The sequence below is a fragment of the Ursus maritimus genome (assembly GCF_017311325.1).
Source record: "Ursus maritimus isolate PB19 chromosome X unlocalized genomic scaffold, ASM1731132v1 scaffold_X1, whole genome shotgun sequence".
Taxonomy (NCBI): domain Eukaryota; kingdom Metazoa; phylum Chordata; class Mammalia; order Carnivora; family Ursidae; genus Ursus; species Ursus maritimus.
The window spans coordinates 110308010-110321699 of record NW_024423319.1 but is presented as its reverse complement, the minus strand read 5'-3'; the positions used below and the strand labels follow the sequence as shown (position 1 = coordinate 110321699).

The 13690-nt window shown below is 34.5% G+C and overlaps 1 protein-coding gene across 4 annotated transcripts in view; it reads left to right on the top strand.

The window, feature by feature from the left end:
- The window catches only part of CDKL5 (cyclin dependent kinase like 5), a 201818-nt gene that overhangs the window by 74354 nt on the left and 113774 nt on the right, over positions 1 to 13690 (top strand). For 3 of the 4 annotated variants that reach the window (XM_040633783.1, XM_040633785.1, XM_040633795.1), the window contains exons 2-3: positions 4074 to 4297; positions 8292 to 8326. In XM_040633783.1, the coding sequence (XP_040489717.1) occupies positions 4234 to 4297; positions 8292 to 8326 (99 nt within the window). In that variant the 5' untranslated portion in view covers positions 4074 to 4233. Of the gene's footprint in view, positions 1 to 3529; positions 4298 to 8291; positions 8327 to 13690 lie in introns of those variants that run through there. The other variant, XM_040633790.1, reaches the window with a different exon arrangement.

The window sequence follows — 13690 nt, the reverse complement described above, 5'->3', positions numbered from 1 at the left end:
TATTTCATGAATTTCTACTCTTGATTATTTCTTTATATTTTCTTTGGATTTATTTTGCTGTTTTTTTTTTAACCTCTTGATATTGATGCTTAGTTATTTTAATTTTTTAATATTTTGTGATATATGCATGTATAAGACTCTCAGTCCCCACCACCCCCAGCATTGCTTCAGCTTCTTCCCATAAATTTATTTTTTTGTTAATTTAAAAAAAAATAAGCTCCATGCCCAACGTGGGGCTTGAACTCGCGACTCGGAGATAAAGAGATACATGCTCTACCAACTGAGCCAGCAGGTGCCCCGTATTTTTCTTATTTTTAATTGTCTATTGTGATTTGTTTTTTGACTGAATTATGGATTAATTTAAGAGTATTAATTTTCAAACGTATGAATATTCTCTAGTTATTTCTTTTGTGATCAATTTCTTGCCTATTTGCGTGGTGCAGGGAGAACCTTGTACTTCAGTTTTTGTAGTTTGTTTTGAACTGTGTTATGACCTAGCACATTATCAGTTTTTATAAATATTCTGTGTGCGCTTGGGGGAGGAAAAAAGCATTCTAAAGTTCTTTGCTACAGTCTACAATGTTCATTTGTAGTTTAAAAAATACGTCCAAAATGGTCTGTATCCTGATCTTTCTCTTTAAATTGTCTTTTGAGTTCCTTTGCTGTTTTTCTCTTTCAGTTCTAGAATTCTCACTTATTTTTCAAATTTGGTCTTATACCTTTTGGACTTACTAGTTCTGTCAAAATGTTCAACCCTTGGGTTTTTAGTAATTCAGCCTGTAGTTTTATAGGCTATTCCTGATAATTCTGATATTATACATCTTTCTGGGTCATTTTCTGTTTTGGTCATTTCTGTTTGGCTCTTGATCTTGGTATCTTATTATGTACTGCTCAGCGTAAAGGAGAAAGTATCTGTAGCAATATTGTGAGGCCCACGTTGATGTTATTTTCCTGCAGAGACTTGGTTTTTTTTCACACTCCCCCTTTGCAAACACCAGACAACCCATGACATTACCAGTCTGAATGTAGGACCACCTCAGTAAGGTAGCGGTTTATTTTGGTAACATGAAACTAATTCAAGTCTGTCCAAGGGCTGATTTATTTCTGGTTTCCTTCATCCTGGGAGTGTAACTCTGAGGTTTCTGCTTTAAGTGGTGTCTTATCAAACTTCCTCCTTTTGGCACTCTTGCCTTTGACTTTTGCTTCTGGATTTTTAAAGGTTTTAAGAACATTCCCCCCCCCCCTTTTTTTTCTGGATCTTCAAGTGCTTGAGAGCTGAAACCATTTTGGGTGGTTTGGATTACATCTCTGGGTCCAATTCTTTCGCCTTGATTTCAACCAGCTAATTCTTTACAATCTTGCCTTTGGGGCTTTTAGGCTATTTTTAAAAAGTATTTCCTTCAATATTTGTATTTGTCCTCAAAGGGACATTTCATCCAAATTAGTTAGTTGAAGCTAAAGTATCTGAATTTTTAGGTCTAATTACTCAGCGTTATTCATATAAAATTGTGATGAAATCCAGTTTGGTAGTTGAAAGACTGCTCTTGACACCACCTATGTTATGTATTTACCTCACATGTTTGAATTCTGATTCAGATGCTTAAAGCATTTAATTATGGACATACTGCTCTTCAGAAAGCTTGTACCAGTTTGTATTTCTACCATCAGCATATGAAAAGGCACACTTCAAGTCAGTACTTTCCCACACCACTTGGATACTCTTATTTTTAAAAAGTTATAATTTCATAGGCAGCAAAGAATTTATTGGTTTTATTGGTTTTGATTTATTCTTTCCTTTTAAACCAGTATTTTGTATTGGTACAGCTGTTATTTTTCATGAAGATAGGATAGCTTTTTTTTGAAGCAAAATGACTTATTTTTAAATAATTTCAGATTTAGAGAAAAGTTGCATAGATGGTACAAAGAAATTTCTGTTTCATAGACCCTTGACCCAAATTCCCCAAATGTTAACATTTTAAGTGTTCTTTGTCTCTTCCTTCGTACACATGTACTTATTATTTTTTTCCCAAATGGTTTAAGTTGCAAACTTTATCTCTAAATATGTTGCTGTTCGTTCTTTTTTTTTTTTTTTTGTTAAATTTTTTATTAGACTGTCTTATCTGGAGATTCTGGGCTGCGCCTTGTTAATTCATCAATTGAATTATTATTGACATATATTAGTTTTAAGTATACAACATAGTGATTCTGTATTTGTATATATTGCGAAATGATCACAGTAAATCTAGTTAACATTCATCACTACACACAGTTACCAATTTTTATTCCTTGTGATGAGAACTTTGAAGATCTACTCCCTTAACAACTTTCAAACATATAATATTAACTACAGTCACATTTTGTATATCACTCATAATAATTTTAGGAGAAAGATATTTTTTTTCTTGTTCTGGTTTAGTCCAGTCCAGGATCATACATTTTTTTGTTATCATGTCTCCTAATCTTCTTTTGTGGAACGGTTGCTTGGTTCCTTGTCCTTTATAACCTAGACATTTTTAAAGAATACAGGCCAGTTACTTAGTACAATGTCCCTCAGTTTGGGCTTGTCCGTTTTACCTTTTTGGAAGGAGTGCCACAGAAGTGACGTTGTGTTCTCTCCTATCAGGAGGCATATGATGTTGACTTGTTCTATTATTGATGATGTTAACTTTGATCACTTAATTAAGGTGGTGTCTGGCAGGATTCTTCACTATGAAATTACTATTTTTCCCCTTTTAATTAGTGGGTATTTTGTAGTGGAGCTACTTCGAGACTAGATAATATCCTGTTTTCCATCAAACTTTCAACCACTAGTTTCAGCATATGTTGATGATACTTGCCTGAAATAATTATTACCAGGGTGGTTGCCAAATGGTGATTTCCTAATTCCGTCACTACATTTATTATTTGGAATTATACTCTCAGAGCTTTTCCTTCTCCCCTCATTTATTTATATAAGTAAGGACTGGTATGTTTTAATTTTATTCTATGGTTTATAATCTACTATTTTCATTTATTTTGTTGTTTAGTTGTTTCTCATTTGACCAGAAGTGACTCAAGCTGACTCCTGTGTCCTTCAGACATGCTCCTGTCATTCTTTGAGCATTACCAGCCTTTCTGGCACCACAGAAGTATATTCTGGGCTCATATTGTACTTTTCCTTGTTCTTGTCTGGGAATCAGCCATTTCTCTGAGGAACCTGGTTCCTTTCATTGGTGCACTAGGTGTGCTAATGGAATGTTGGAGTGTCATTGCTTCTAGGCTTCCTCAGCAGACAGAGCTAGGGAATATATATATATTTTTACACACACCTTTATATCTATTTCTGCATCTCTATATTAAGAACTGAGCTCCTATGGTTAGCTCTAATTCCAAGCCTTCATCCTTTTCATATTTGTAACTTTTTTTTTTTTTTGAAGATTTTATTTATTTGACAGAGGGAGAGACAGCCAGTGAGAAAGGGAACACAAGCAGGGGGAGTGGGAGAGGGAGAAACAGGCTCCCAGTGGAGCAAGGAGCCCAATGTGGGGCTCGATCCCAGGACTCTGGGATCACGCCCTGAGCCGAAGGCAGACACTTAACGACTGAGCCACCCAGATGCCCCTGTAACTTCTTTTTATGAGAATAAGAAGCCAAACTCTCATTATCCACAATGTATTTATTTACTTATTTGCTCAGTCCGAGAACACACATAATTTCATATCTCTTTGTAAAAACATGTATCTCAGTATAGTATTTATTTATAAATAATTTTTTTTTGTTTTTAGAGTGAGGAGAGTATGTAGTTAAAACTTTGTTTTCAAAAGTTACCTGGAGTTAATTCTTTTCCCCCTGACCCCTCTCCCCCGTTCAGTGTGGTTATGTTCATTTCAAATATAGTTAGGTGCATTTGTTTTTGTTCCATTTTGGGTTCTTCTCTCTTATTATTATCTTTTTCTTTCTTTCCTTTCTTTCTTTTTTTTTTCTTTTTAGTATATGAAACATTAACATGATTTAAAAAAAACTGTACAAAATAGTAGGATAGATTATTAGAGTGCTGAATATAAAACTTAAGGCTTTTGTGTTTTCTCTTTCAGGGAATCATTTAATACTTCACATTAGAACAAATATGTGAAAGTCCCTGCCAGCCTGTGAGAATTTCTTCCTTCGACATTTTGGTTTTACTTCACAACTGTCTCTGAAGTTCTTTCTTGATGCCATGTTCTGTGGCTCGCATCAAAAGAGGAGTTTGTCTTCATGAAGATTCCTAACATTGGTAATGTGATGAATAAATTTGAGATCCTTGGGGTTGTAGGTGAAGGTAAGTTTAGCATTCCTTGAGTTTCTGAGCAATGTGTGTAGTTATACCTACCACTGAAAAGGTTACTAACTCACATCCTATTAATTTTACCTATATTAATTCAGATATGTGCTTAAGTGAAATATTAAAAATTAAATTGTGTTATTTGGGTTTTATTCTCCAATTGAAAGTTAATATTTTAAAACCCTTTAAAATTTAATAAATCAGATATTTCTTAAGGCTGCCTTCATTTCTGTTTTCTTTCTTTTTTTTTTTTTTAAAGATTTTATTTTATTTTATTTTTTTTAAGTAATCTCTACACTGAAGGTGGTGCTCAAACTCACAACCCCAAGGTCAACAGTTGCATGCTTTTCTGACTGAGCCAGCCAGGTTCCCCAAGGCTGCCTTCATTTCATTGTTTGCATTAGCAATTATGGTTTCTTTAGTCTATAACTTTTTTACATTTTATTTTTATATCAAGTTTATTTTGGATAACTTAAAATTTATTTGTATAAGTTAAATTTTACTTAATACATGGTAAAAATAAGTGAATAACTTCTATTTGTCTTTGAGAATGACAAATCACATTTTTATAAATTCTGAGGCACACAACTTGTTTATATTTTAACATTTCTGAAATCAGGATGTGTGTTAAAATCCATAGCATGTTGTAGTTTAATTGGCAGCTCTTTTTCTCCCCAAGTAGTACATAATGCTTATGATTAATGACATCATAAATTTGATGAAATATGATAATTCATTTGTCATAAGTCTTCCTGATTTTCCTTCTTTTTTTATTTTTTAAGATTTTATTTATTTATTAGAGCAGGAGAGAGCACAAGTGGAAGGGAGGGGCAGAGGGAGAGGGAGAAGCAGACTCCCCACTGAGCAGGGAGTTCCATGGCTGGGGCTCGGTCCCAGGATTCTGGGATCATGATCTGAGCAAAGGCAGATGCTTAACCCACTGAGCTACCCAGGCACCCCCCTGATTTTTCCTTCTTTGTCATTTTTGCTTTTGACTTAAAGATAACTTTATGGAGATTTTGAGAAATGATTCTGTTAACAGGGTATGAGTGATTATAATTATGGTTTCTTAGCATTTACTAATTTTTTTAGAGGAGGACGGGAGGAGGGGCAGAAGGAGAGGGAGAGGGAGAGAATCTTAAGCAGGCTTCACGCCCAGCATGGAGCCCAGTGTGGGCTTGATCTCACAATCCTGAGATGATGACCTGAGCCAAAATCAAGAGTCAGAGGCTTAACTGACTGAGCCACCCAAGCTCCCCTAGCATTTATATCTTTAAAGCAAATGTTATAAAAATTTTTATTTTATGAATTTTTCTTTTTTTTTTAAAATAAAGATTTTATTTATTTATTTGACAGAGAGAGCTCAGGCAGGGGGAGCAGCAGGCAGAGGGAGGGGGAGAAGCAGGCTTCCTGCTGAGCAAGGAGCCCAATGTGGGGCTCGATCCCAGGACCCTCGGATCACGACCTGAGCTGAAGGCAGCCAATTAACTGACTGGGCCACCCAGGTGCCCCTATTTTATGAATTTTCAAATAAATTGTGAATTTTAAAAGAAGTTTGGAAGATTTACCTGTGAACAGCAAAGCTGTTCTAGATTTTAATATTAAGTAGTTAATTCCTTTTCAAATAAATAGCAACAATTAAAATACAGTCTGGGGTGACTGGGTGGTGCAGTTGGTTAAGTGCCTGATTTTGGTTTCGGCTCAGATTGTGATCTCAGGGCTGTGAGATCAAGTCCTGCATTGTGCCTTGTGCTAGGCACAGAATCTCCCCTCTGCCCCTCCCTCTCTGCTTTTGTTCTCTTTCCCTCTCTCTCTCTCTCTCTCAAATAAATAAATAAATCTTAAAAAAAAATACAGTCTAATTATTGGGTACTTGCTTTAAGGTCTGAAGTCAAAACCATATAAAAAGAATGGATCCAAAAAATAAAAAAGAATGGATCCTTCTTCTTTCACCAGTCAACTCCTTTTCCTTTTCTTCATTGATAGTAATTATGTAAATAAAATTCATTCTTCTTCTTTTTTTTTTTTTTTAGTAATTTCTTTTTAAAAAGATTTTATTTATTTATTTATTTGAGAGAGAGAGAGAGAGAGAGAGAGAGAGAACACACAGAGGGAGAATGAGAGGGTCCAATGTGGGGATCCATCCCAGGACCCTTAGATCATGACCTGAGCTGAAGGCAGATGCTTAACCAAGCCACCCTGGCACCCCAATAAAATTCATTCTTGATGTCTTATTACTGTTTTATGTAGCTGCCTTTTTTGTTTTTTTCCAAAATATTATATTTTTTCCAAAATATTATAATTAGAAACTAATGCAGTAAATAAAGATACTGACTGGAGCCATTCAGCTCATAGGGTGTAACAGGGTTGGAATGTTTCAAATTCTGAGCCCCAGTTTTTCTGTATCACAACCTTGGTTTTCTTAGTATACCTGTAGGTGATCATCTCCTTAGGAATTAGCTCAGATTAACTAAACTACTAGACTGTTCTATAAATCAGAATATGTCAGTTTCAGTTATAGTCAGAACCATCATTACTATATATTTTTTCTTTGTAAACTACCTCAGATGCTTTTTGCCTAAGAAATACATGTATATTATGGAAATTAAAAACTTTCTGGTAAACTCCGCATTCTTGTAGCCCGGGCGGTGTATTTTCACTCCACAGAAAAACTGGCATGAGCAGTTAAATCGGGATTGAAGGATTGCCTGGTGATTGTGGAATTAAGTTGGATGGTTGTAGTCGCTGATTCCATCCTGACTATGATAATAAGATTCATTGATCTCCACCAAAGTGAGGGAGACTTGTTCCGGTTCTCCAGATTCTGTTTGAGATACGTTTCCCAATTTCATCTCTCTGAAGTTCCCTTGTCATAGATGTATGCAGACTTTGCCTGTCTGTTAATGTTCTTGGCTTTTCTACAGACCTCAAGTTATCATATATTATGTTTTGATTCTGCTAATTGGGTTGTCAAAATATAACTCTAACCTCAGTTTCCTGGGTACCTTGTTGTCAACTCTGTTCTGCCTCTAAAGAAGTAGTTTTTTGGCTAGGTAAGAGAATAAGTAACCCAAACCATAGTGATGAATCTCATCAAAGTATACCAAAGAAAGTGGAAGTGCTTAGCTATAAATGGCCAGGGAGCCTTGGACTACTTATGGTCTGTGCCCTTGCACTGAGTCTTTATTTACGGCAAAAATGTAGCAACTTCTACTAGTTGTTAATTGGAATGCTTAGGCCTATATTATTTTGCCAGTCAGGAAAGACATTCCAGTATCCCGGAAGAGTACTTAAATGTTTCCTAGGACTGAGAATATATTTGGTAGGCTTGGTACCTGAGCTTACTATTGGGAATCAATTAGCTTTTAAATTTTAAGTTTTCTACAATATTTTGAGGTTTTTAAAAATTTACTCTTAAAGTTCTTATGTCTAAATCTTGTCTCCAGTAATTTTATTTTATTTTATTTTATTTTTATTTATTTATTTATTTATTTATTTTTAAAGATTTTATTTATTTATTCGACAGGATAGAGACAGCCAGCGAGAGGGAACACAGGCAGGGGGAGTGGGAGAGGAAGAAGCAGGCTCATAGCGAAGGAGCCTGATGTGGGGCTCGATCCCATAACGCCGGGATCATGCCCTGAGCCGAAGGCAGACGCTTAACCGCTGTGCCACCCAGGCGCCCCTGTCTCCAGTAATTTTAACCTTAAATTTAAAATGTTTCAAGTGAAGTTTTCTTTAAAAAGAGAAACATTTAAAGATATTTGGGTAAATGAGTTGCTTATACTCTTGTTTTTATAAAAAATATATACTAAATATCCACATTTTGTTTGTATGCAGCTCACTGCATTATCACTGCAGAGTATTGTCATTTTAGGAATCATTATTATATCATATACTGATAGCTAATATAAATATAATAGAACGTTTATTTCTCTAAGAGCTATAGTTTGTATATGTGCCCCTAATTTTTTATTTCTTTTTATTGTAGGCGCCTATGGAGTTGTACTTAAATGCAGACACAAGGCAAGTACATGTTTTTTAAAATGAAAATAATGTATATGTTTAACCGTTTAGAAACTAATGTATTGTTCTGTGCACGTGGGCATATAATTAAAACTGTCTGGCTATGATAATGATGCTTAATGAAGTAGAATGAACATGTGAACCTAGAAAAAGACTACTTTTGGACAAGCTTTATCATGATTAGGTAGTCATTAGTTATTTGCAGTCATATGCTGTTTTTTCTCAACTGACCTTTGTGTATAGGTGAAAAGCTTCCTAATGGGAGGAGAGAAAAGGTGATATAGAAGAAATCAAGGTAGTGACAGATTTATGTTCAAGTATTTATGAACAAGGATGAGTTTCATTCAGTCATTATTTTTCATGTAGACCCAATAACTTATATTGCTTGGTAGATCTGAATCCAGATTTCAAAAGGTAGCAGATGGGTGTTTGGTTATAAAATAGGGCTTCAGATAATAATGTATGATTATCATTATTGATTGTAGTTGATCACCCTTGAGTAGCCTTGAAATGGATCTTACTATAGATTATTTGACTGTTATACTAATCACCAATTATTCAGGGAAATTATTTCAGGATTCCCATAGCTGTTGCTCAGTGATAAGCATGTTTTACTCAGAGACTAACTTTAAGGTGGCAAGTGTTGCAACTGTAACAATTTTAAATATTAGGTTAAATATTTTTCTGTTGTGGTATACCTAGTCTGAGTATTAGTATCTGGCCTCATGGTATTTTGTGTATAATTTTGTTAAGATGAAAGGTTAAAGTTTTTTGTGATATTTTCTAGTGGAATTATTTATGTTTGAGTTTAAAAATTTAGCCCAAGTCATAATTTAAACTCTCAAATCTATCATAACATATATGTATGTGTATATATGCATAAATAAAGAGGATACCGTTTTTATGTTTATTTTTTCTTTCCTGTTGTATAAAATGGTATGTTTTGGATATAAGGCTTCATGCCAGTTGATGTGTTTTTGGGTTTTAGATCATAAATCTCTTAATTCAGTGAATTTTCTATTCTTAAAATTGGGTGTTCAAAGTATCTTAGGTTCAAAGTATCTGAAGATCTCTACCAGTAAATCCTTAAAAAAATGGTTTGAATACTGTGGTTATTGATTTAGGATGATTAAGAATTTAAAATAATAAACACAATCAAAAGCACCTTGAATATCTTGTTAAGAAATATTACTGCGGTAGGAAATTAAACAAATGAAAAGCTTTCTAATGAATTGTATACTGTTAATGAGTTGCCTTGAGTTACAATAAATTTCTGAAGCTTTAAAAAAATAAAATTCCTCGGTGGATACTACTCAGGGGAAATAGGTTGTTAAATTTGACTCTTTCAATAAACACAATACTTCCTTTTATACCATGGCTCTGTTTATGCAGCATAATAAATGGACGCTTCAGTTCTTAATCTTTGAGTTTTAAAATTGAAAGATTTCTGATATATAATGCAGATCTTCAACAGCGGTTTCTCTCAGTCTTGTCCCACTTCTTCCTATGACTGTTTCACCTGTACTTTGTTTTTGACCTTATCTAAGCTCTCTTTCTGCCTTTTATGTAAAAATAAACTTTGTTAGTTGAATATATTGTTTTTATCTTTCCAAGTGTGTGGTTTATTTGTGTGTGAAGATATGTCTGTTACTTGTACCTGATTCTCATAATGCACACTGTTAGTCCCAGCAAGATGGGCCCATAATGAAAGTAGATGAGAACAGGTATCTCTGCTCTTGAGAAACCAACTCTAAATGTGAACTATGATTCCTAGGGCAGTTTGAGTTAAAAGGATGAATAAACCATAATTTTCTTGCTCTTGTCTGGCTTATGGTCTGAAGAGGTAGAAGAACAGATACTTGAAAAAATAACCCATGAGGTTGCTGCAAATGACACTGCATCTAAAAATAATCTCTTTTTTACTGCCCTTCACTAAATAAGGGACTCACAGACCAGCTCTCTAAGTATTGTTGTTTTTTCCTTTACATGCATCTAAAAAGATGTTGCTGGATGGAAAATGTAAAGCATAAATTAATGCCTACCTCAGAGTAATATAAAACTCTTTTTAGAATCTGCAGCTGTTTAGTCATTAGACTTGTTATAGATATATCCTCTTTTCAGCTAGAATCAGAGCTTCAGTCTTTACCCCATTATCCAAAAAGAGAATTTGATGCTTCTAAGATTTACCCTTTGGGGATCAAACAAGTAGATTACTATGAAATCTCATGTTATATTTAAAAATGGATATAATCCTCCCTGTTATACCCATGATATGTAAAATAATCACACCTATATATTTTGCATAGCTTTTAAAGGCTTAATGAAACACTTATAAAAATGTATAAATCAGGTCTGTACGATTATGCGTAGGTACGTGTGATCACTTATGCATCAGTTTTATCTCTTTTGGATAAGGTTGGCTGTGGGTATATATATAATTAAAGAATTCCTAGCACATTATGTATTTGAGCAAGTATGAAAGAAAGTTATTGTTTTAAATCGTGTACTGTTGCAAGAAATTTAGAGGTCATGTTTATAAACAAATGTATCTTGTCTATTGTGAACACAGTGTTCCTTGGCTATTCCAGGCCAAACACCATACTTCTTAATTTTCTGAAACAAATGCTGTACAATTAAAAAAGAAAAATGTAACTATACTCTCTTTTTCACAGCTTCTGTTTATTGTATATATGCACATTGGCATATATATGAAAATTCTTAGCAGTAAGTGTTAAGCTACTTATGGCACCTTAGGGCTACTCATATTTGGAAGAAGTTCTGGTTTGGACCTTTACTCTCCCGATATGCATTGCTGGTTGTCTTTTTATTTGCATGTCTGTTTTGAAGTGCTTAGGCATATTTTACAGCATACTTTTCTTTGCAGAAGTTCAGAGAGGTCATCCTTACAACAAAGTAGGGCAAATGGAATGGAGTGACATAGGGAGATGTGATTAGAACTGGAAACAAGGTGTTGTGCAGCCTGATTGAGAGAGGTTGGAGGGTGATGCTAATTGATCCTAGGACAGGGAAGTCTGATTCACGTATTTCCTTTCCCGTGGCTGCGGTTGACATATGAGAAATTTTTGTTTGTTTTGAAGTGGTAGGTGACATATGCTCTTGGGATAGCTAATTATACAAAGGCATGAAGAATCCAGCATTAGGGTAGAGCCTAGAAGTATTTAATAAATAATAAAGTTGACTTAAATTATAGAACCAAAAATAAGGGCCACTGTAGAGTACCAGGTCCCGGTGGAAGGATTAGAGATGATCCCAAGGGTTTGTGGTAAACTGAAAAATCGTTGCTATTATTTATATGACTGACAAACTTATAAAGGGTATGTAAGTTTTGGGGGAGAAATAATGAGTTTGGCTTTCATAAAAAAGAATAAAATGGCAGTAAAATACCAAACCTGATAATAAATACCACATACTGAGCATCTAACATATGCCAGCCAACTCTGTAGATGTTGTCCATTTACTACTCACAACAGCCCTACTCTTATACCCATTTTACAGATAAGAAAGCAGAGTCATTAGAGAGATAATGTTAGGGCCAAGGTTATGCACCTAAGAAGTGGTGGAACCAGGTTTCATGTGATGCCAGAAACACTAACTTGATCATGACTGTGAAATGTTAAGGACCTTCCAAGCGGGAGTGCAGAGCGGAGTTAAGGGTGTGCCTTAAATAGTCTCACTGAAAGGAGTGGGAAAGCAAGGAAGAAAGATTTTTAAAAATGGTACTTACCAACAGTGTAAAAATCCATAAAAAGATCCATGATGATAAGGATTGAGGGGTGAGAAAACCCACTTCTTTTAATATCGTCATTTATTGATGACCCCTTTAAGTGAAATGGCACATTGAATGCCAAATTGCAAGAGGTTAAGGAGAGAGCAGGTTGAGAAAATCCGGTTTGTGCCATTTTTCTCTTTTGAGAGTTGAGAAATTGAGATTGAGAGTAGTAGGAGGAATAGATGTGATTAAATATTCACTAGTCAGGAATCCCCGTATTTTCACCCCACTAAAAGGCACTCTTGGGTTATTAATCACTTATTATGCACAATTTGTCTTTTGTTATAACGGTTCATTTTTAGCAAGCATTATGTATTTTGAATTACTGACCCTGTTTTTCTTTTTCAGATTAATTTTGTTTTCTACCAAAAAGCTGAGTGGTGATACTGTCATTTTTAAAAACTAAAAAACTGAACTATTTTAAGCAGATACTTGAGGGAAAAGTCAATGAACCCATCACCAGTTTACCAGATTATTTATAGTGTGCCATCTAAAACCATACAGTTATTTTCTACTAAAACAAAATAAACATTGTTTCAGTTTTTTTCCACATTAAATGAAACAATCCTTTAAATTTTTTTTAGATTTAAGTTTTACATGTGAATTGAGCTTTTAAAACACAACTTAAAAGAGAAGAATCAACAATAACAAACTGAATATATGGGATTAATTATATTATTTTCTTTGTCATTACTTTCCTCCTTATTTAAATATAAGTAGGATGTGGATTCCTGCTTCTTGTGTACAAAATTTCTACCATTTGAAGAAAATTAGAGAGAGGCTTGGGTTTTTAATAAAGATCGGAAGCAGCTGGAAATATTTCAGTATTGGTTGATTATTTCACCATGATTTTTTTGAAGTAATCACACTTTCCTAAATGATATTAATTTACTGCAGGTTATGGAGATTAATGAGATGCCACTGTTCAACTGGACTTTGGGTCAGGAGCAAAGATCATAGGAATTATTAGTGGGGGAAGACATCTTCTATCTACTCTTAAAGGGGCACTCTCTTGGCCTAGCTTTTCTTGCTGATCCAATTAATTGTAGAACAGTTTCTGGAACACTACGAAAGTCTTATTAAAATCATACTTCTTTGTGTTATAATATTCTGTATTTCAGATTCAGCTAGTCTTTAAAATTTTTTTATTTAAATTCAATTAATTAACATATGATGTATTATTAGTTTCAGAGGTAGAGGTTAGTTATTCATCAGTCTTATATAATCCCCAGTGCTCATTACATCACATGCCCTCCTTAATGTCCAACACCCAGTTACCCCATCCCCCCACCCCTCTCCCCTCCAGCAACACTTTGTTTCCTATGATTAAGAGTTTCTTATGGTTTGTCTCCCTCTCTGATTTTCGTCTTGTTTTATTTTTTCCTCTCTTCCCCTATGATCCTCTGTTTTGTTTTTTAAATTCCACATATGAGTGAGATCATGTAATTGTCTTTCTCTGATTGACTTATTTAGTTTAGCATAATACCCTCTAATTCCATCCACGTCTTTGCAAATGGCAAGATTTCATCTTTTTTTGATGGCTGAGTATTCCGTGTGTGTGTGTGTGTGTGTGT